The sequence below is a fragment of the Sminthopsis crassicaudata genome, chromosome 3 (assembly GCF_048593235.1).
Source record: "Sminthopsis crassicaudata isolate SCR6 chromosome 3, ASM4859323v1, whole genome shotgun sequence".
Lineage (NCBI taxonomy): Eukaryota > Metazoa > Chordata > Mammalia > Dasyuromorphia > Dasyuridae > Sminthopsis > Sminthopsis crassicaudata.
Window position 1 is genome coordinate 536,202,916 of NC_133619.1, and position 23,906 is coordinate 536,226,821.

The following is a 23,906-nucleotide window of genomic DNA, read 5'->3' on the forward strand; positions in this document are numbered from 1 at the left end:
AGCTGCTATGCTCATCTAATCAAGTCTCAGTTTCTTCATTCATGAAATGATGGAATTGGGACTAAATGATCTTTGCCAACTATACATCCATGACCTTAGGACCTTCCTTATTTTCACAGAACTTGAAATTCTACTTTTAGAGGTTAATTCTTTGGGACTTTTAAAATCATTTTCCTCATTACTATCCATTCTTGATCTATTATTGGAAAAATTCTCTTTTCACTTCCCCCAATGTACACTTCCTATCTCCATGGTCCTGTGATTAGGCACAAAATCTTTTCATGAATAATGAGGTAGGTAGAACTCAAGAAGTCTATAGTGCAGGTAGGATGAATACAAGCATAACGTACCTGTCCCAACATCTTATATATGGAAAAAAGTTCTACTTTTTGCCTAAAAACTGCCAAAGTTTCCTGTTCCCATATAGATTTCTCTTGTATTGCAATTTTGCTAAAATGATCATCTGAATGACAGGGCCAGGAATCAAAGAAAGAACAATCTCTTTTCTCTGTTGAAAGTCTCTTTCCTCCCTTCCTTAGGATAAATCAAAGAATAAAATTACAAAATTGATAGTGCAATAAGCTGGAGTTGCTTCATAATTTCTGAAGAAACCATCATCTTGAATATTGCTTTATCTGGTTTATAAAAGAGAACATTAGTATTGCTTTATCAGGTCTATAAAAGAGAACATTAGAGAAGGGCAAAGTAGGGTATGAGCTCAAAGGAAGCAAGCAAAGAAGCTCCTCACCCAAAGAGCCTGACTTTCCTAGTGGGGCAAGGAGTACTGCTGAAAGAAATGGAAATCATCCCAAATATGAAGAAGGTCCTTCTGTTTCTTCTCTTATTTCATACACAGCTTTCAAGAGCTTTTCCTGTTTCTCCTAAAAGCCTTAAAGAGAAAAAAATGGAAATTGCTCAGGTAAAAACTGGTTTTGAATGATCTACTGTGGTGGCTGATTTCTTGTTTTCAAGAAGTTAAAAGGATATTGCTTCTATTTTCATTTCAATGTCCTTATATGAATGTTAGGAATGGGGCTATTATCTCTGAAACTTGGTTTAGGTTCAACTTAATGATTCAGTGATTTAGAAGATTTAAAAATTATCGCTTTATGTCCCTCTACCCCCAGAGAGCTATACCTTCAGTATTTATAAAAATACTATTAATCAAGTACTATTTCCTGTGAACCTTTTTGAATCAATTGTTTTTTATTATTGGCTACATGGAAATCCCTTTATATTTATATATTTATATTTTCCACAGAAGGGGTACTATATACTGAAAGCCAGGAGAACTGAGCGTTTAGTTGGGTTTCCCTTATTTACTGTGATTTTTGAAATGTCATTTGACTTCTGTGTGCCTCAATTTTCTCCTCTGTAAAATGAACCACTTGCATTACCTCCTTTACAAGGTTGTTATAAGTAAAAAAACTACATAAGGCAATATGTTATTAGCATTAATTGGTTTTCCTTCCACAGAATTCATTTGTGGTCAGGGGTTCCAGGGTCAGAAGAAAGCTTAGAATCAAGAAAACAGAATAAAATAAATTCAGCAGATTCTGATAGTGGAATCAGAATGCCTATACCAGATTTGGAGGCCTATTTATGAAATAGGAGTAGTCAAAAGGCAGATGTAAGGGATTTTTCCATTGTTTCACAGAATAAAAGCTTAACATAACAACTGAAAAAAAAGAATGAACGAAACTGCTACAAGCACTCAACATGTTTGGTGATGATATCATTGTTTCTCTTTAATTTTCCAAAAATAATTTTCTATAAACACTGTGGCATAGAGCTATAACTAGCTGAATGGTAGAGGAAAATTTAGGTGATGGAGAAAGAGGGGGATAGACTCATAGAGAGGAACAGGAACAATACAGCACAATTGAAAGAGAGCAATAAGGTAGTCCTATGGTGATGTATGAAAAGGAACCAAAGTGTTTCTCAGGACTAATGTCTGTTTAGAACTGGAAGGTAAAGTTCAAGGTAGCAATTAGCATGGGGGAAAGTATGAAAGCATGATCTTCCAGTAGGGAAGTATGCCTTCGTCCATATTAAAACCCTAGTAAGAATTCCTTTTATCTTATTCTGATTAAAGTTCTGACCACACACACACACACACACACACACACACACACACACACACACACACTTTTTTGAGGAAGTATTTTTGTTGTTCATTGTTAAATATCTAGTTGATGCTCACAATGTGCCCCACTAAAAATGTTCTTAATATCCATAGAATAATTGTATAAGTTAGAGGGTAAGTATAGATTTCTAAGGTTACTACACCTTTGAAAGTGGCAATACTTACTTGGATATGTAAGCTTACATCTGTTTGTTAAAATACTGGTCACATGATTTTATAATCAAAGGCTATTCATGAGTCATGTTAGTCCTTGATAGATTTACACTCTAAAAAAGCACTATTTTGGTTCAAGTTCTATAAAAAGAAGAGTATTCTGAGAGAGCACAGATGATATGAAAGTATAGGTCATTTACATTGGATTTGGAACTAGACTAATTCAGAAAATGTAACTTCTCAGAGAGATATTCACACAAAATTTCTTATCTTTCTTTTTGGCCAGAGGTATCTGGAAAAATTTTATGATATGCCAAAAATTGGAGATAAGGTAAAACGGCAGAGGAATAACACTCAGTTGGTTGAAAAGCTTAAAGAAATGCAAAAATTCTTTGGATTGGAGGAGACTGGACTACCAGATGAGGAAACTATGAAAGTAATGGAAATGCCCAGATGTGGGGTTCCTGATGCATCTGGATATAAACTGAGTGAAGGAAATCCAAAATGGGAAAAGACTGAAATTACATATAGGTAAAGTTTTTTGTATTCAAGGTTGACAGCATACAGAGAGAAAATGACAAGTTATACAGCTTCTCTTCTCCCCCAAATCTGATATTTAATTAATCAATTCTCCAGTGAACTAAGTGGTACCTTGATAGTAGTATTAAGGTTATCTCTCTATGCATCCAAATTGCTTGCCACTAAAGAAAGATTTAGTCACTACTGGAAGAATCTGGATCAAATCTATCCAATTCAATAAGTGTCTGTTGTATGTGGTGAATTGATGTTTGGGAAAATCAGTTACAATATCATTCCCTCTTTTCTTCTTTGTCATTTTATCAACTAAATAGCACCTTCCTCCTTTTGGTCCAGCACCTCCTTTCACATTCTTCTCTCATCACTTCATAGCCTGTCATTTTCCCAAAGAATGGTAGAAAATATAGTATACAGAACTAAAAAACAGAAAGGAGAAATCACGTGAGACATTAACTATATGACTTCACTTTCATAAAACAATTATTAAGCACTTAATATATTCAATGCAATATATCAGACATCAACGTTGAACATGACATTGCATACTACAAAGGGCCACAAATATGGAGTCACAAGACCTGAGTTCCAATCTCAACTCTCCTACTTCCTATCTGTGTGACCTTGAGCAAATCAATGAATATCTCAAGCACTTAGGTTTTTGTTTTTGTTTTTATTTTCCTGTAAAATGAGGGGTACAACTAGATGATCTTTTAAGATCTACTTTGGCTTTTTGTTGTTCAGCTGTGGTGTCTGACTCTTTGTGATTACCATTTAGAGTTTTCTTGGTAAGGATATTGGAGTAATTTGCCATTTCCTTCTCATTTGACAGATGAGAAAACAAAGACAAACAGGATTAAGTGACTTGCTGAGAGTCATAAAACTGGTAAATGTCTGAGGCTAGATTTAAACTCAGGAACCTTTTCTGATTCCATCATGCAACTTAGCTATCCTCTAAGTCAGCTATTGCTCTCTGATACCTACCCATAAGGAACTTTTATCTAGGAAAGGGGATGAAACAAGTACCCAGCTAATTCTAAAAGGAATTACAATGCCTTTCAAAATAGGTACTATTTAATAGAATGTTGAGTTTAATATTAATAAGTCTCTTACCGATTCCTTTCATTTAAAAGCATTATAAACTACACACCAGATATACCAGAAGCTGATGTGGATTCAATAATTGAGAAAGCCATAAGTATCTGGAGTGGTCCGACACCTCTGAAGTTCTTCAGGAAAAATAATAATGAAGCTGACATAAAGATCTCTTTTGTCCGAGGAGGTAATATGAAGTGTGCTAAGTAAAACAGCCCCTTTGGCCAACCTGAGAAAATTCTCAGCATTGACTTTGTCTTGATTACAGATCATGGCGACAATTCACCCTTTGATGGTGAGAGTGGAGTCCTTGCACATGCTTTTCAACCAGGCCAGGGAATTGGAGGAGATGCTCATTTTGATGAAGATGAAACTTGGAGCACAAACTCCAGGGGTAAGCTACAAAAAAAAAAAAGTTTCTGAAAGGGCACTTTTGCAAGTGTTTTTCCACAATTCTCTTAACATCTCTTTTCTGGAAAATCAAAATGGAGTGAGCTCTGAAGTCAGAGGACCTAGGTTCAAATCTTAACACTTAGCAGCTGGGTGACTTTGAACAAGTCACTAAACTACTTTAAGACTCAGTTTCCTCACTGTAACATGATTGAACTGGATTGCTCACACTACTAACAATGAAATTCCCTTAGACTCCAACCATTTTATGGTTTTTCATTCTGTTTTTTGTTTGTTTTTGTATAATCATAGTCCAAAACTTGATTTTTACTATGTGAAAACATTAAGAGAACAACCTATGTATTAGTGATCTTGTTCACCCCATTCTCCTCTCTTTCTATATGTACAAACATTCATAATGGTATCTGGTACATAAAAAGTGCTTACTGTATGCTTGTTAGGTGGAATCTAACACTTAAATGATATATATAAACCATCAATGTGGATTTTTTCACCCATATGGATTCCAATTTCTTCATGTATTTTTGGAATCATAGTAGATGCTTAATACATGCTAATTGAGCATTTTAAAAATGAATCCTTGGTACAACTGACCTTATATTCATTGTATGTTTATTTATTTAAATATTATGGAATTTGAGGATTTGGGGAACAGTTCATAAGATCACAGATTATAGCATCTAGAACTGGAAGATACCTTTGTGTCTTTGTGAACTTTTCCTCTTGAAATTATCTTATGTTAAAATCTTAGGTAAGGGGTAACTAGGTGGTGCAGTGGATAAAGCACCAGCCCTAAAGTCAGGAGGACCTGGGTTCAAATTTGGTTGCAGACACTTAACACATCCTAGCTGTGTGATCCCAGGCAAGTCACTTGACCCCAATTGCCTCAGCAAAAAAAAGAAAAAAAGAAAAAAAAAAAGAAAGATCTTAGATATAGAGCTGAAAAGGATATCAGGAGTCAGCTAGTCCAACTCCTTCATTTTACAAATGAAGAAACTGAAACTCAGAGAAAGGAAGTTACTTCTTCAAAATCACAAAGCTAGAAACTGACAAAGGCAGAATTTAAACCAATTTTTCTAATTCCAATGGGTACTTTTTCTATGATATTATAATAACCACTAAGTTTCTGGTACCAAAAATTGCAAAGCTATTTAGAAATACTCTTAATTAAGAAAATATGTAATTATTTTATTTACCCTAAAGAGTCTAAACATGCTTCCCCACTCTTATCTCATGTAATTTAACCAAATTCAACAAACACATATTAAGCATCAAATAAATTCACTGAAGTGAAAGATTTAATGGATAGGTCAAAGCAAATGATCCAAATGAGTACCTATCCAATAAATTACTGGATTTTTAAAAAGAAGAATTAGATCAAGAAGGCTCTCATTCTTTTCTTTACACATGGGACAGAAAGATGTGCTGGAAACCAGTTCTAGGAATATCAATTCAATAATTCAATGCACATTTACCTAGTCCTTGCCATGTTCAAAACTTACCTAATTAGCTTGCCTAGTGTTTCTATTTGTGAAAGATAATGTGCCATTTTTGGTCAATTAACAAGCACTTATTTAGTATTCATCACATGAGAAACATTGACAAAATGCTGGGGATACAAAGAAGTTAAAACAGTATCTGCCCTTAAAGAAGTTACATTCTTAGGAGGGAAATTTTATGCAAATAAACTCATATAAGCAAAATATAAATCGTGTAAGTGGAATTAATGTCACTACTATTGAGGTTGGCTGATAATGGAAGGAAGTCTGCTGCAGAAGGTAAGATTAGAGCTGAGTCTTAAAAGAGACCAGGGAAGCCAAGAAGTAGCAGTGAGAAGGAATGGTATTCCTTGAGCAGAGGAGAGCTAGTGAAAAAGGCACAGCATCCAAAAATAGAAATGTCCAGTAAGTATGAAGAACAATAAGGAGGGGCTGGCGAACTGGAGAGCATGAGTGGAATCAAATATAATAATAAGAAAAAAAAATAAAATAAATAAAGTGTAGATCTGTGGTAGATCCCAGAGATACAAAGATAAAAACAAAGTAGCCCTTGACCTGAAGAACTTATAGTCTATTGGGGTTATATACAAATAAACAAGCCCAAAGTATAGAGGGCAACATGATATAGTGGAAAGAACACTAACTTTGCAATCAGAAGAGTTGGGTTCAACTTCCGTCTCAGATTCTTATAATCTGTGTGACCATGGGAAAGTCATAACCTCTTGGACTACTGTTTTCTTATCTGTAAGATGAAAGGATAGAATTGGATGCCATTGAAACCCCTCTAGTTCTAGATCTATTGGTCAATGATAAAGAATTTTAAGAAGGAGAGTATACCAACAGGAAAGGGCTTAGGAAGAGCACTGAATAGGAGATGACACTTTATCTGTGATTTGAAGAAAGCTTGGGATACTGAGACAAAAATGAAGAGAGTTGATTTTAGAATTGGGGGATAACCTATACAAAGCTGTGGAAAATGGAAATGGAATGCCACACACAAGGACCAACAATAAAACCAATTTGACTAGATGGTGATGATATAAAATTATTCATATAAAATTGGTATTTTTGGATGCTGTGCCTTTTTCACTAGCTCTCCTCTGCTCAAGGAATACCATTCCTTCTCACTGCTACTTCTTGGCTTCCCTGGTCTCTTTTAAGACTCAGCTCTAATCTTACCTTCTGCAGCAGACTTCCTTCCATTATCAGCCAACCTCAGTAGCACTGACATTAATTCCACTTACACGATTTATATTTTGCTTATATGAGTTTATTTGCATATCGTCTCCCTCCTAAGAATGTAACTTCTTTAAGGGCAGATACTGTTTTAACTTCTTTGTATCCCCAGCATTTTGTCAATGTTTCTCATGTGATGAATACTAAATTAAATTGATAGATTAATGTTAAATTCCAAGCCAAGAATTTTATATTTTAACTCAGCATCAACAGAGAGCCATTACATATTTTTGAAAAGGAATAAAAGCATGGATCTGCGTTTTAGGAATATTGGTTTAGCAACTATATGGTGGATGAGGTGGATATGGAAAGAAATACTTTCAATGCTATAGAAGTATACAGGGATGAGTTATAACTGTTATAAGGTGGTGAGGATGGTGGAGACAAGAAGGTGAGATATGAAAACATCATAGATGAGATGCTATTTGAGATGGACTTTGAAAGATGGATAAGATTTAAGTAAACAGAGAATTTCAGGTAATCTTTACAGGTAGATTGGGAAAACATAAAGGCATTTTCTGAGGAAAACCAGACTATTTTTTCTGTAATAGAATAAAAGCTTGCATTTACTTTGTCAGTAAATAACATTTTTGTTCCTATTGTGTGAGAGATACAATGCTAAGCCCTGGTAATATAAGGAAAGGTAAAAGTCAGAAGTAGCTCACAATTTAATGGGGGAGACAACATAAAAAGAACTATCTATAAAATAAGCTATATCTGGCATAAATTGGAGTTAAACAACAGAAGAAGGGCTTTAGAATTAAGCAGAACGGGAAAAAGGCTTTCTATAGAAGCTAGAATTTAACTGGGACTTGAAGAAAGCCAAGGGGCATAAATGAGGAAGAAGAAAGTTCCAGGCATGGGATATAGTCAGTGAAAATGCCTCATTAGGAGATGGAGTTTCCTTGTTTGAGGAAAAGGTTTTAAGGTTTTCAAAGAACTTAGGAAACTGGAAAAAAAAAACAATGCAAGGCAGCATATGACTAATGCCAAAATTAATGTCTCCTTTGACTCTCTGTGTCTACCCTTAATGTTCATACACATTCATGTCCTGAAGCTGGTCATGACTATACTGATGAGGATTAAGAATGTGGAAAACCAAAGAGTAAAGAAGGGTCAAAAAAAGAAAAAAAGACTGAGGTATAATGGAAAGAAGATTGAAATCAATTTCCAGATTTGCCAACAACTACTCTGTAACTCTGAGCAAATGATGCCATCTTTCTGCTGCTTCATTTTTCTCATGTTAATGAATTGGTTAACTTTTAAAACATTCCATGAGAAAAATGGACTAGATAGTTCTCATATCATATAGAGAGTGACTGGAACCACCTAATTCCCACTACTTGGTTCTATGTGTGAACAAGATCTTAAATATAGGGAAGAAGGGCCTTCAATCATTTCTGATTTGAACCTATCCATACCTATAGTCATGATCCCTACAGTCTCAGATACAGGGAAAACTTACGACTATACTGTTGTTTCAGGTTATAACTTATTCCTTGTTGCTGCTCATGAATTTGGCCATTCATTAGGCCTTTCTCATTCCACTGATCCTGGTGCCTTGATGTTCCCCACTTATTCCTTCTCTGAACCCAGCACTTATGTACTGCCTCAAGATGATATTGATGGCATCCAGTTTATCTATGGTAAGCAAAATTCTTCTCTGTGAACAGCTGTTCTTAGGGATTGGTTCATAGATTCAGTTAGGAACTGAACCCTATGTCCATTTTTGTGTCTGAAGGAATGGCCTTACATAAGCTCTGAAGGTTTTACCCCTCTTGAAAATTCTCTGCATGAAACAGCTTCCTTTAGCATTTATAAGTTGCAGATTTCAATGAATTTATTTGTTTTAATTTTAAAATGGCTCAACTAATGCTCTTCTAGTCATTACTATAAGAATTGCTATTTTGGCAGAAGAATCCCTGCTTTGGCAACACCACTGGCTCCAGGTATAATCTACTTTTTCTCCCCCCAAAACAATGCAGTGCATTGGATCTGTGTGATTCCCTAGTAACTGGATACATCAAAACCCTTTAATAAGTATATGATGAATTGAACTGAAGTGAAGAAATTCTCCCTACCAGAAATTCTCTCCAGGAAGTCTTTCCCTTGTTTCTACAGGACTCACCTCTGTTACGAGAGCCTTTCCTCTTAGATTAACTCAAGAAACATCTCAATAGTCTTGTAACCTTTCACTTTTTAAAATCTTGACTCTTTAAATATTGTCTTTAAGGTAATTCAAATAATCCCATCAAACCTACTGGACCCACCACACCAAGAACCTGTGACCCACAGTTGACGTTTGATGCAATCACCACTCTCCGTGGAGAAGTCATAATCTTTAAAGACAAGTATAAAGCTGAATTAACACTTCCTTTATCATTTTCTTTTATAGATGTCTCCCAGGACATTTTAAAAATAAGCTATTGAGTTTAACTTTTGCTTTTCCTTTCTATTCTATTCATTTTTTTTGGTTGGTTGTTTTGGTTTTCATTGAAACTAATGGTTATGTCTATACTTTTCTTTAAACCTCTAGAGTAGGGGTCAACAAACTATGATCTATAGCTAAATGTAACTTACTTTTTTTGTATGACTTCATCCGAACTGGTATTAGTTCACAGGCTATATAAAAATAGGCAAAAAGACCATATTTGGCCTATGAGTCATAGTTTACCAACCTCTGCTCTAGAGAAAAAAGAATAATTATAGATATCTTTGTGGAACAGTTTAAGATGCAAGAAGGGTTTCTTAAATCAATTTTTCTCCATAATTTTGATAAATCATTTATTTATAAGATACAAACAGAAGGGACTTTATTTCATTCATTTTAGTTCATGTATTTAAAGAGACATTGCCAACCTCAATTTTATTTTCTTTTTTTCAAAATTCTTATCAGGTACTTTTGGCGAAAGCACCAAGTAATAAGACCTGAACTCCATATGATTTCATTATTCTGGCCATCATTACCATCTGGGATACAAGCTGCTTATGAGGATGTTGCAAATGATTTAGTTTTTCTATTTAAAGGTAATTGCATTTTTTTACCTTAGTCCTGTCCAGAGAGAGGAATGAACTAGTTTCAGTTATCATTTATTATCCTTTCCTATGTCCCCAATCAGGGATCTATAATTTTAGACCTTGGAATAAAGAATTAAAGAAGTTAATTTTTTTAATAGTCTACTTCTGACAAGTTTTATGATCTTGGACATCCCACTTAACCTATCACTGCTCTAGCTAGACAAATTTAATGAAATACCAAATCTAGTCCCTATTCATTAGAATGTAAGTTCCTTGAGAACAGGACTCTCTTGTTTCCATGTATTTGTATCCCTAAAGTTTTACATGTTATATGGCACAGAGTAATCATTTAATAACTGCTTATTAGCAGAGTCTTCCACTGAGCTAAATCAGCCATATGTGATTTTCTGCAGAAAGTATGGTGTGTTCTCTTACCTTTAAAAGTGTCATAGTGGGAAACTCTTGTCAGCTGAGACAGCATGACCTCACTGGACACTTTATAGAATGCTGAAATAGTAAGATGGAAATTAGACCTGAACTGAAAATAAATCTTATTGATATTGTTCATGTAAAGATAATTTTAATATACATTTTTATAAAATGTGTCCTAAGTTTTTCTCCCTCCCTTCTTATCTACCCCTACCCAAGACAGCAAGCAATTTGATATAGATTAAATATGTTCAGTCCCTTTAAACATATTTTCATATTTGTCATGTTGTGCAAGAATCAAACCAAAATGGAAAAAAAGAAAAAGCAAACTAAAATGTGAAAAAAACAATATTAGATTCATATTCAGTCTCCATAGTTCTCTATGGCATTTTCCATCTCAAGTCTATTGGAATTACCTTGTCAAAATAAATTTTTGTAAGAGTTTGTATTCCAAATTTGTCTTCCTCCCTCCCTTACCTTTTCCCTCCTCAAGAAAGCAAATAATCTGACATGAGTTAAATTATGTACAACATAATATTAAAAAGTCATTCAATTCTTTAATAATATAATTATCAATCATTATTATATCAATTATTAATTAACATTTATATAATATATAATAATTAATATATATTATTATAATGCCTAGATTTGACAGGGAAGGGGTGTTCAGCCCTGTGATTTTCTTAAATATGGAGAATGTGGAAACTTCCCACACTGATATAAATTGGCAGTTCATCTCTAATTTAGAGTCTTAGAGAGTTAAATGGGGACATTAAGAGATTAAATAACTTGCCCTTGATTTATGCCCAATTTATGTCAGAAGCAGGACTGAAACTCAAGCTTTCTTAATTCTGAAGATAACATATTCACTTTATCTTACTATGCTACAGTATTTCAAAGTTGGGGCTAAAATAATTATAAATGTTTGGGAATATCATTTTACTTAAGTTTTTCCCAAGAAAAATAAAAGGTTCTTTGAGAACCTATAAATGGGAAGCTGACATTGGAGGTAAGCATCTGCTTTATTTCATTTTCACATATCCAAGACCAGATTAATAAATAGAAGACTACAATGCTGAGAGTATCAGAAAGTAAAATCTAGTTTCTTCTTGGTGGGTGTATACCCCTTGTGAAGTCTCTAACAAATACAAAAGTTCTTTTATAGATATTAGCAAGACAAAGAATTGGTGTCACCACCATTGAAAATATTCCTTGGATTCCTACTGTTTCCAAGAAAGGCCCTGTGCTAAGAGGGAAAAGGAGATAGAGAGAGGAGAAAAAGAGAGAGAGAGAGAGAGAGAGAGAAAGAGAGAGAGAAAGAGAGAGAGAGAGAGAGAGAGAGAGAGAGAGAGAGAGAGAGAGAGAGAGAGAAAGAGAGAGAAGAGAGAGAGAGAGAGAGACAGAGACAGAGAGAGACAGAGAGAGACAGAGAGAGAGAGAGAGAGACAGAGAGAGACAGAGAGAGACAGAGAGAGAGAAGACAGAGAGACAGAGAGAGAGAGAGAGACAAAGAGAGAGAGACAGAGACAGAGACAGAGACAGAGATACACAGAGAGTGAGAGCCAGAGCGAGGGTGAGAGTGAGGGTGGGAGAGGAGAGAGATTGGAGAAAGGAGAAGAGGAGAAAGAGGGGAGAAAGAGGGAGAAAGAGGGAGGAGAGAGAAGGGAGAGAGTAAGAGAGAGTGAGATGGGGGAGAAGGGGAAGACAGAGGTAGGGGGAGAGAGAGAGAGAGAGAGAAGAGAGAGAGAGAGAGAGAGAGAGAGAGAGAGAGAGAGACTGAGACAGAGACAGAGAAAGAAAGAAAGACAAAGATGTCAAATTGATAGTGAAGGAAACAAAATCTATAGGAATTTATGTGAGGGTGCCTGCTATTTTGTTAGAGATGGAAGGAAAGCTATGACTTTGAAATGAAAAGAGCAGAGAGGAAGCCATACCCAATGGAGAAAACAATGAGAACAATTTTAAGAATTTTTGCATGTGAATCACTAGGTTTTTTTTTTCAATAAGAAGGTTTGGTTGGAGCACAGAGCTTAATGGTAATTAGGGGCCAGATCTTACAGGACCAATCTAAGGAATTTGGTTTTTATTCTGCAGGTGATGGGAGGTACCATTAATTATGATTTTGCAGTACGGGTATACCTTTAATTATTAAAACACACACACATACACAACTAAATAAAACACTTGCTATAATTTCATTTTATAATGAATTTTCAGTGAGACAAATTATGATAGAAACTATTCAGAGAAATTGAAGGGTATTACATAATGGCTTTCCATCACTATTTATAGATAAACAATACTGGATTCTGGAAGGTTATGATATCACGCCTGGCTATCCCAGAGATATTTCTGACTTTGGCTTCCCAAGAACTGTTCAGGCCATTGATGCAGCTGTTTCAAATTATTACAACAGAAAAACATACTTCTTTGTAAAGCATCAATACTGGAGGTAAGAATTTATGCTTCCAGAAGTTGAAATCTATTTTTTGAGATCAGAGGAAGTCCTCCTTACTCTTTTTTGACAACATTAAAAAAATCTAGAGGAAAGTGGATAATTCCATTTTCCAGTTATTTCCAAAGAGCGCAATGTTTGTTGCTATGATGTACTCAAGTTTTTGAAAGAATAGTCCAGTTTTCTGAAACAGTGAAGGTTTTGTTCTGGGTTCCATATGGATTGGGGGATTATTTGTGAAAACCCATCTCTTCAACATTAATATTCTCCCAGTGCTGTAATGTATAATTACAAATCTTGAAATAATCTATGTCAAAAGATTCAAAGAGAAAAATGACAAAAATGAGAAACATGATCAGAAAGTATGGTGATTTCAGAGTCAAAAGTTTTGGATTGAAGTTCCAGATCAATCATTTGACTTTGGGTCCACTATACATCTATGAATCTCATTTTCTTTATGTGCAAAATTCGCCAATTGGACTAGATTATCTCTAAATCCTTTTCTGACTCGAATTCTATAATTCTAAGTAAATTATGATGTGGATGATGTAGATCTAGATAGTGGTAGGCATAAAAAGTTGGGGCTCGGTCATGTGAAGAATTTGCCATGGCCATTCTCTTTAGTAAAAGGTAGATTTATTTAGGGGAATAGGTTATAGACAAAATGAAAGGATACAATAGACACAAGGAATAATAAATATGAAATAAAATGGGAGAGCATATGAATGACAAGTTCCTCAGTGCAACTTACAATTACTTGGGAGAAAGGAAATACCCTATGAGGTTGGGGCATGTCCTTAGCTGGCCAGCTGAAAGGGACTTAGCACCCTAAAAGAATTAGTTAGCTATAAAGAGAAGTGGGGCTGGGAAACATAGTGGATTGAGGAGAGAGACCATGTGGCATGGGGAAAGGAAGGGAAAAACACCATGAGTAAGAGTATCCTGGCACGCTGATCCAAAGGAAGGCAATAGCCATAGGATGGCTCATAAATATATTTTATAGGGAAAATTTAACCTCAAAGACGTGACTGGGATTTCTGACAGGATATGGCAAGGTGAGACTGTTCAAGACCCCTGCAGAGGATGGGTCTCAGAAGTTTGATACAATTTGGACTTCAGACTGGACAACCTCCCCAGAGGGTGGAACCATGAAGCTAAACTGATCTCTATCAGTGCCTTCTCCCTGCTGCCTCAGGGATCAATTTTTTTTTTCTCTCTCTCCAATATACCATTTGGGACATCATCAATTTATAACAGTATGTTAACAATAATTGTATGCAAAAAATGGTGCAAAATATATTACTGGTGATATGGAAATTACTACAAAGGATGAAATGATAGGAAGGGGTTCTGACCTGTGCTTATGGAATGAGTGGTCATAAAAATGAATTAATGATTTCATCAAGATAATAAATTACCTTATCACTTAGGGTTTTGACTCTTGTGTCAGTGCTTTTTCCATGATTTATATATTGTATTTGTAAAACTAGGATCTGTGTGAAAATTCCTTTTAAAAATATTCCTCATTCAAATAATGGTTGCTTCTTTACGAGAATACTTGAGACTGGGCTAAAATACTATAGTACAATGAAAAGGAAGAGTAATGTAATTCAAATGTTCTTCAGGGATTCAACTCTAATCTTCTGAAGCAAATATTTTGCAGATTATTTGGTGACCATGATTATCAACACCAATGTTGTATTAAATGCAAAAATACGTGTTCATGCAATGTTTTGTGCAGGTATATCAATATCCTTGTAAACCATAAGATCTCTTACTTTAGAAGTAGAATTGATACTGGGAGACTAGGGTTCTAGTGCTGATTCTACTACTGGCTACTTTATCTTGGACAAGACATTAGCTACTCTGAGGATCAAATGTTCTCTTATTATTATAAGCCTATTTTTTTTCAGATATGATAGTAGAAGATTTGCTATGGATCCTGGCTATCCTAAAAATATAGCAGATCATTTTCAAGGGTTGGAAAACAGAGTGGATGCTGTTTTCCAGAAAAATCGTAAGTAGAAATTTCTATTTTGTGAGAGCATTTTAAAAACTATATTTTTAGAAATATCATTTAAAGACCCTGTGGAAATAGGTCTAAACCAAAAACACTCAGAGACAACATGGATAATATAGTGTATGGTAGAGAACTGGTCATGCAGTTTGAAATTTCTAGATTCAAATATTGCTGGCTCTGTGACAGGGAGCCAGTTACATTAATCTCTGAGTGCATTAGGTAGGCACTAAGGCTCTAAGTTACAGAAACTTGCCAGTCTACACTGGCAGTGGAAGTTTTCACACTAGATGTTGCCCATAGCAATGAAATCACAGATCCAAAGAAAAAGCATAACATTAAGAAAAGTTTGTCTGCAAATAAGTGTATTTTCCTTCAATTGGAAAGTTTGAACACATCTGTAAGATAACTATTTGATTTCTTTTTTCCTCCTAGATTATTTCTACTTCTTCAGTGGACCAACATACTACAAATTTGATCTCCATACTAATAGAATCGTTGCTCTTGGAAGAAGCAACCGCTTGTTAAATTGTAGATAGGATATAACTAAAATGTAAGCTAAAAGTAAGATATTTTTTGGTATGTAACAATTTTTTTAAAATCTGTCAGTGAATATTCAATATGTAAGGTCTTTTTTAGACTTTTGTCAGATATTGTTATTGTCTTCTGTCATCTTTCCAGTCATTATCTCTGTTCAAATTTCAATTGTGAAAGATGAATAAGATTTAATCAATACTTTTCTATCCTGGCCCAATCATAATCAAAGCACGTTCTCTTTAACTAACAAATGATCCTTGCCCAGAATAGTCCTCCAGTGAATCCTTGTTATATGCACATCCTTTCTCATTTTAGGAATCCATTATCTGATGTTTAAGATGTTTGACACTCACAAATTCCTTCTTCTTTTCCTGAATTGCTATGTAGAAATGTTGAGTTTAAAAAATCTCGGTTTTGATAATTTTTAATTATGTGATTATGAACAAGAAATTTATCCTTTTTGAGCTTTAAGTAACTCTGTAAGATCATAAGATATAAATTATCTGAAATCTGCCTCCAAAGGAAGGAGTTCCTACAAGGAGGAAATCAGAGGTTCTTGACATATTGACTTTCTGGATTTAATGCCCAAGCATTTGGTAATTTGTGTTGGTTGAAAGAGGAAGGTGGTTCAAGCTATGACCATAGCCCCATAGGATAATGGGAAATTCAGTGCCATTTTCTCCAATGTAGTCCTCCACAATTAAGGTGATTGGTTTTTAACTCTCTTGAATTTGGCTAGAATTGATGAGAAAAATTACTGAGGGCTAAGAAAACAAATGTAGTCCTATGGAGGGGATCTAATCTCATTTATGAGGAAAACTATGGATTTCTTTCTTTTGTTCTTTCCATGTTTCTAACTGCACTTTGCTGTGATTCTTATCCTTTAGTTGTTGCATTCATTATTGCTGCTTCTGTTGTTTATCCTAATTCTCAAAAAGTCACTCATGATGAATAAAAAGGATATATTGCATAAACAGAAGAGTTTTGAGGCACACAATGTTGATGAATAAAAATTTGTTGAATTTATTAAACTGCTCTTTAATTAATGAATTTGTTATTGACTCTCTTGTTTGAAAACATTATCTAGAATGTCTAGAATTTCAAAATAACATTCAAATATTAAATCTCACAATTTTTATTTTTAATTATTGATATATAATAATAAGTCCACATACAGTTTCATATTGATGGTTGAGTAGAATTTTAAACATCTCTGATCATTAGTCTGTTTTGTATATATTCTATGTTTCTAAATTTTTACAATAAATAAATCAAGGATTTATTAGTTTTCCTTTTATTTTTACTCAAAATTTGAGGTTGATTACAATACCAAATGTTGATTGAGATCATAAATTTTTATGAAATTTATATTATATATATATATTTAGTAAGAATATTATTATCATATTTGAGGCAATATTATTGGGTTACTGAGAACTAAAGGATATCTGGTTGCCCTTTCTGGTATCTAGAACTAATTGTAAGGCTCTGGGAGTTCATTGTGGGCAAGTGATTTCAGAAATCAATTGATTCTTCCTTCCTGGTAACAATCCTTAGGTTTTTTTAAAAATAAGTTACCAATAAGATGGTAGGCTAGATGAATTTCATTTCTTGGTCTATTTCAAAAAATGATTAGAGGAAAAATGAAAAGAAACTATATTCTAAAATGTTTATAGCAGCTATTTTTGTGGAGGCAAAGAACTGGAAATTGCAAGGTTGCCCATCAATTGGGGAATGGCTGAAGAAGATGAAATATGATTGTATATGATTGTGGTATCCTATTGTGCTATAAGAAATGATGAGTTCAATAATCTTAGAAAAATATGGAAATACTTGTCCTAAACAGCAAAGAACAAAATGAGCAGAACCAAGAGAACAAACACTGTATACAGCATTGCTTTAATAATGACATTGAAAAAAATCATTTATTCTATCATAAATACCAACTCAAATATAAAGGACATATAAACAAAGATACTATCTATATCCAGAGAAAGCTAAATAAATGTATAGAACAATTTTTACATTTATTTATCTACATATACCTATTTGTAGTTAATGTTAGTCAGGAGGTAGGAGGAAGAAATTTTTTCAAATGACATGATAATTTTGTTGTATATTTGAAAGGAATAGAAAGTTGTATATAGGAGATTTGTAATTTCATGTACATTAGTCTTTTTTATTGTACTATGTTATGAAATTAATAAATTATTTTTTAAAAAAGTAAATGAGAACCAATATGCCATAATGGTAAGAAAACAAGCTAGAAAATTTCGAGTCTCACCTTTGACAAATCCTGGACAAGTGGTCTAACCTCTTAATGTTCTGGAAAATACTATAGGCCACTAAGTAGTGGTAAAGGCATTGATTTGTCTTGATAGAAGAAGGTTCCTTACCCAAGAGTATCCTATACCAATGAAATCACAGGTCTCCTTGTCCTTTTCTCTTGCAGATACACAGACCTTTAGGGAAATTTCTGATTCAATACAAATATAAATATTTTTAAAATAAACTTGAAAATTTAATAATTATATTGTATATGTCATGTATAATCATTTTCCCAATTGCTAGTTTCTTATGCCTGCTCCAAAGTTCTCCTTGATATATATGTTTGGAAAGTTAAATGGGAGAAGGGGCAAAAATCACACTATTTGCATTTTAAACTTTACAAATTTGGGGACCAATGAGAGCTGTTTTTGAGCCAAGAAGTCCCAATCCTGCTAATAAAAGGAAGCTGGCACTTCAATCATCCTAGGAAACTATGCTAACATAGTTCCTAAAAGATAGATTGATGAAAAGATTACCAGAGAAGGAGTGGAAAAACAGTGAAAATAGGGAATGAAATAAAATGAGGAAAGGGTGAAATACAATGAGGAGGCTAGTAAAGAGCAAAACAGAGAAGGAAGAATTGGATCAAAAAAAAAAAAGTTGAACCTTTACAAACATGAACAAAGGTTTAAGTATAAAATTTCAACTTTTTCTTGAGGATTATAATGTGGGAACATAAACTGGATAGTCGGTGGAGACAAACATTTCTTTGTTCAACAACATCATTGAGAAAGAAAATATTGAAGAATATGTTGTCATAAGAATGGATTGTTGAATATTAGTTTCAGTGTTGTAAAGGAACTCAGAGACTACCTTATGCAACTAGTATCTTAAACAAGAATCACCTCTACCATACACCTGTAATCTTCATTTTAATTTTTTTAATATTTTATTTTTCTGTTACATGTAAAGCAATTTTTAACATTTGTTTTTAAAATTTTGAGTTCCAGATTTTCCTCTTCTTCCCTCCCTAATTACCTCCTCACTGAGAAATACATGTGAAATTGTGCAAAAAGTGTCTAATAAAAGTCATGTTGTGAAAGAAAACATAAATCCCCCTCAAAAAATCAAGAAAAAATAAAGTTTAAAAGTTATTAGCTTCAATCTATATTTAGACATAATCAGTTCTTTCGGTATAACATTTTCCATCATAAGTCCTTCAGAGTTGTCTTGCATCCTTGTATTTCTGAGAATAGCAGTCATTCACAGCTGATCATTTTAAAATATTGCTGTTACTATGAACATAGTACATTTCACTTTACCTGAGCTCACTGAATTCTTTCCAGGTTTTTCTGGGAGCAACCTGCTCAAAATTTTTTATACCACAATAGTATTCCACCATAATTATATACCCCAATTTATTCAGCCATGGCCCAATTAATAAGCACTTACTCAATTTCCAATTTGGGGTTCTGAGAAAAAAAGCTGCTATAAATATTTTTGTACAAATGGATCTTTTTCTTTTTAAAAAATCTCTTTTGGTATACATGCCTCATAATGGTACTGTAAGAGCAAAGAATATATTTGATTTTATAGCCTTTTGAGCAGGGATTCTCAAACTATGGCCTGCAGACCAGATGCTGCCGTTGAGGACGTTTATGTGGCCCACCGGGTTATGGCAAATGGGCTGAGGGGAGGAGACAGAGTGTGAGTTTTTGTTTTTACTATAATCCAGCCCTCCTACAGTCTGAGGGACAGTGAACTGGCCTCCTATTTTAAAAATTTGAGGACCACTGCTTTTGAGCATAATTCCAAAGGATTCCAGAAGGACTGAATCAATTCACAATTCTATCAATAATGCATTAATAAGGAGCTCAGGTAAGTCCCTGCTTTTACTTGGCTCTACCTCCTCCATTTTTAAAATGTGCATCCTCATCAGTTGAAAAATAGTATGTACCTCCAATATATCTTTTATTTATACATTATATATGTTCCTATGCTAATAATTATTTACATTATAAAACTTATACTAAAAGTTAATGTAAAATGCTGAGGTAAAAATGAAATAATATTAGATCCTAAAGTCAGTTGAAAAGCATTGGATTTTATTGAATGGGAGTTAGGGTTTACTGAATATAGAGAAAAAGATAGTTAGACTATGAAAATCACTTTGTGGTGGTCTAAAGGATGAATTGAAGTAAGAAGAGGCTTTAAGGAAGAAGACCAAATAGGAGGCTACCACAATAGTCTAGGCAAGAAGTAATAAGTGCCTGAATCAAGGGTGATAAATGACAAAGAGAAGATGGATTTGAGAAATGTTGTCAATAAGATTTAGAAATTGATTATAATGTGGAGTGAGTGAGTGATGATTTGGACATGACACTGAGATTATGGAAAAGACAACACCAAAGTGGAAACCTAGGTAACTGGAAGAAAGACAATGTCCTTGCTAAAAAAATCATATTAAAGTTCAGAAGAAGGGTGGTTTTGAGAAGACATACGTAATAGGCTTTACAATGCATATTGCAACCCAGCCATCCAACTCCCCCTGTACCACTCAAAATGAAAAAGAATGGTAGTAATCTTAACTTATTGGTCGCTGCCCTGGAGCCAGAGCCAATGTTCAATGGAATACAAGGGGTTCCCTAGGGGGAAAAGGAAAGAATATTAATTTTTCCAGTGGCCTTTGCTACACCTAATGGTGGTGATTAGATCTATTCTCTCTATATAATTATCTGAAGTACTAACTCTCAATGCAGAAGTAGGAAGGTTGGAAAAATGTACAGTCAAATAAGGAGAGGATATTAAACAATAAAAGGTCAATACAGCTATCTTAGGGACAAATCCCAGGATTGCCTAGCACATTTTCCCACTGCCTTGTTGGTCCACGATCCCCTTGGAATCAGACCATAGTTTCCTATGTGGCTCCAGGTTTTTCTTGGGAAGTCATTGTTTTAGGAAATTTAAAAAAAAACGATGCTTAATATATTTGGATTACATCAAATAAACAATTTTGCAAGCAAACAAAAAAGAAATGCTTGATGGGTACTTGAAGACATGACTTTTCTGGGAAATTTCTAGTTTGGTACAAATATGTAACCCAATCACAATGATCTATATTAATCAAAAGAATGTAATGCTCACTGTGATCATATATACAGAAAAATAAATGAGAATAAACAGACAAAATTCCTGATGATAATTTAGAAGAAGGGTCTGGAAAAAATGTTATGATATTTCTAATGTAGCATCTCTTGCAGCATGTTCAGTCAGAGCATGGAAAAGCACATGGAAGCTTGAAATGTTCCTCTTCTGTGTATGTGGACGCTACATCAGAGTATGCACAGATATCCTCTGCCTAGTTTCTGTTGGCCAGGATGACTGAATGTATTCATAAAAAGCTACTGTTTTCTGAGCTGGCACTCCATCGATGTATAGGGACAATTCTTGTTCCTAAAACTTTCCTCTACTTGCTAGTTTTGACAAATAAGGACAAGGCTCAGAGCTGTCCAAAGGATCAGACAGGGGACATATCTCTCTCTGTCCAGTCAAAAGCCACGAACTCCTGGCTTTCTAGGCAACCTTTGCAGGATAGTAGATCACCTTCAATTTATGTCTTTTTTATTGATCCAGGGCCTTTGAGATCTCAGAGTTTGATGGTTTTTTTCTTCTTCCTAACATCTGAGCAACAGCATAGCAGTCTTCAAGTTATAGTGATGACTATCTTCTTCATGTAGCACAAAAGTCATTGTGTGACTCAAAGGGAGAACAAACTAACATTTTTAACTTCTTCCTCCACCATTCTCCAAAGTAGCCTTTAAATCCTGCTAAAAGAGGAAGGAGGAAATTGGGTCCATAAGCTGAGCCTTTCAGAAAGGAGCTACCAGGTTAGAATTATACCGATCTTATACAAATGCATTGTTGGTGGAATTGTGCTTTGGTCCAACCATTCTAGAGAACAATTTGGAACTATATCTAAATGGCTATAATACTGGGCATATGTTTTGGCCCAGTAATACTACTACTAGGTTTGTATCCCAATGACATTGAAGAAAAAGGTCTCAAGAAGTTCATACTCCATTGGAGTTGACAACACATAAAAAAGGAAGATATGTGCTAGGGGACAGCTCAAACTGACTTAAGAAACTATTCATTCCCAGGGTGAGCATTTTCACCTAAGAAATTGATGAATGCTATATAAAAGGCTTGATTTATCATTTATTGATTTCTAGATTTAACAAAGTGATAGATAAAATGCTAAAGATATAGGTTAAACTTTAAAAAAATGTAGCTGGTAGGTAATTTTGTATTGAAGATCTGGTTGTTGAACAAAACATTTTCCATCACATATCCCCAAACAGAAGCTGCAAATCAGATTGAAAGGTCCCATAATCTTAAGGGTGCAGTTGCAAAACCAGAAATAATCCTTTTCTTTAATGTTATTTTCACTGAAAATTGTATTAATTTCTGAAGTCAAACTATTTGACAACATCAAGGACTTTAACAACAAGGAATGTTATACTTTATTCATTTCCTCTTTGCTAATCTGAGAGCCAATAAAGGTATCCTTAGCTTTCAAGGAACACATTAATTATGATCAAAGAAGAACACTTCGAACAGTACAGAACTGGTTCTGGAGTCATTGGACTTGGATTTAAATCTTACTTTTGATACTTATTTTCCAGTGTAATCTTAAGTAAAGTTACTTAACCTCCCTGTATCATCTTTCCCTCCATCCGTAAAATGACAATATTAGAATAATTGGAAAAATTTGTCTCTGATGTTTCTTACTGTTCTACCTATAGAATCTTAAGCTCTTATGCTCTTTTGAATATAAGTTGTTCTAATTATTAGCAAAAGAAAGTAACTCCTCAATGAGTCAGTAAGAGCTATTTTCCTGACACCTACCATTCTTACTAAAACCCAATAAGGGACTACAATTTATTATGCTCCAACCTTCCATTCCAAATAGTTTAAACATGTCAAGGGATAATTAATATATTGCCAAGAATGATTATATAATTTCTCCAATTCAACATCTTTAATGATCTGGGCAGTTCTTCCTATTTCATCCTGTCTTCCATTATAGTCCACATTCCCATTCTATTTAGATTATAGTCTCATTAATATTTATGACATGCTATACTCATTTTTCATCACTGTACTTTTGTTTGTGTTTTTCTTACTTTCTATTTTCTACACTCACACCCTGAAGCCCACCCTTCCATATTCAGCTGAAATAATACCAATATAACACTCTATGGCCATAACAAGGCTCCTTCATGACACCCTAAATCCATATCATTTCTATTATGTTTCAGAGCAGGATCATATTCTATATTATATCCCCTGCCCTGTTTTATTTGGATATAGTTTTTCCCCACAAAACTGATGCTGTTAGAAATGATTCCTCCAATATCTAACACAGTATAAAGCACAAAGAAGGTAGCCAACAAATATTTGCCAAATTTAAGAATTAAATTGAATTCAAAGGAGAAGGGAATGAATATTTATTTCAAAGTGTATCTCTTTGCTAATGGTTATGACTGAAATAAATTAAAGTACAGAGCCTATATGATGAAACTATTAGTCATTCATTCATTCATTCTCTTTCTTTCTTTGTGTGTTTCCTATATTAAGGCTGGGTCCTATGAATGTATATAGTTCTTCAGGGAAGAAACTGTGTGAAATAAAGACTATAAATATACTTTGATCTATATAGAGGAAAATATATCTTATTAATCTAATTGATTTCAGTTCCAATGAAAGTGCTTTTATAAACCCTATTCAATATTTTTATATTTAAAAATCAACTTTACAAAGATCAAAGTTGCATTTACGTGGCCAACTTCTTAATAAAGTCAAGTGGGCAATAGAGAATGGTTATGTCTAATTATTAAAAGGAAACTTTGGGATTGCAAAATTGAGAGGAAAATAAAACCCTATTATGGCAAGCTTTATAAAAATATACTTCTCTGTTGTTAATTAAGATGATACAATCAATGAGTCATGGCCCTGCTGATTTGTATTGCTGAAGCTCTGTACAAGCAGGACCAGGCTTCGTGTGAAGAGAAGTTCTACAAAGTCAAGCAGCAGAAGAATTCA

At 34.2% G+C, this 23,906-nt stretch overlaps 1 protein-coding gene across 1 annotated transcript; it reads left to right on the forward strand.

Annotated features, from left to right (window-relative positions):
* The first annotated feature begins 671 nt into the window (after nucleotides 1–671).
* On the forward strand, nucleotides 672–16,579 carry LOC141563396 (neutrophil collagenase-like). The gene is made up of 10 exons (XM_074304398.1): nucleotides 672–919; nucleotides 2,586–2,830; nucleotides 3,967–4,115; nucleotides 4,197–4,322; nucleotides 8,559–8,720; nucleotides 9,308–9,425; nucleotides 9,971–10,101; nucleotides 12,817–12,976; nucleotides 14,893–14,996; nucleotides 15,432–16,579. Exons 1-10 carry the CDS (start codon nucleotides 713–715, stop codon nucleotides 15,533–15,535), a joined length of 1,506 nt encoding a protein of 501 aa, XP_074160499.1. The 5' UTR covers nucleotides 672–712; the 3' UTR covers nucleotides 15,536–16,579.
* Nucleotides 16,580–23,906: the final 7,327 nt, after the last annotated feature.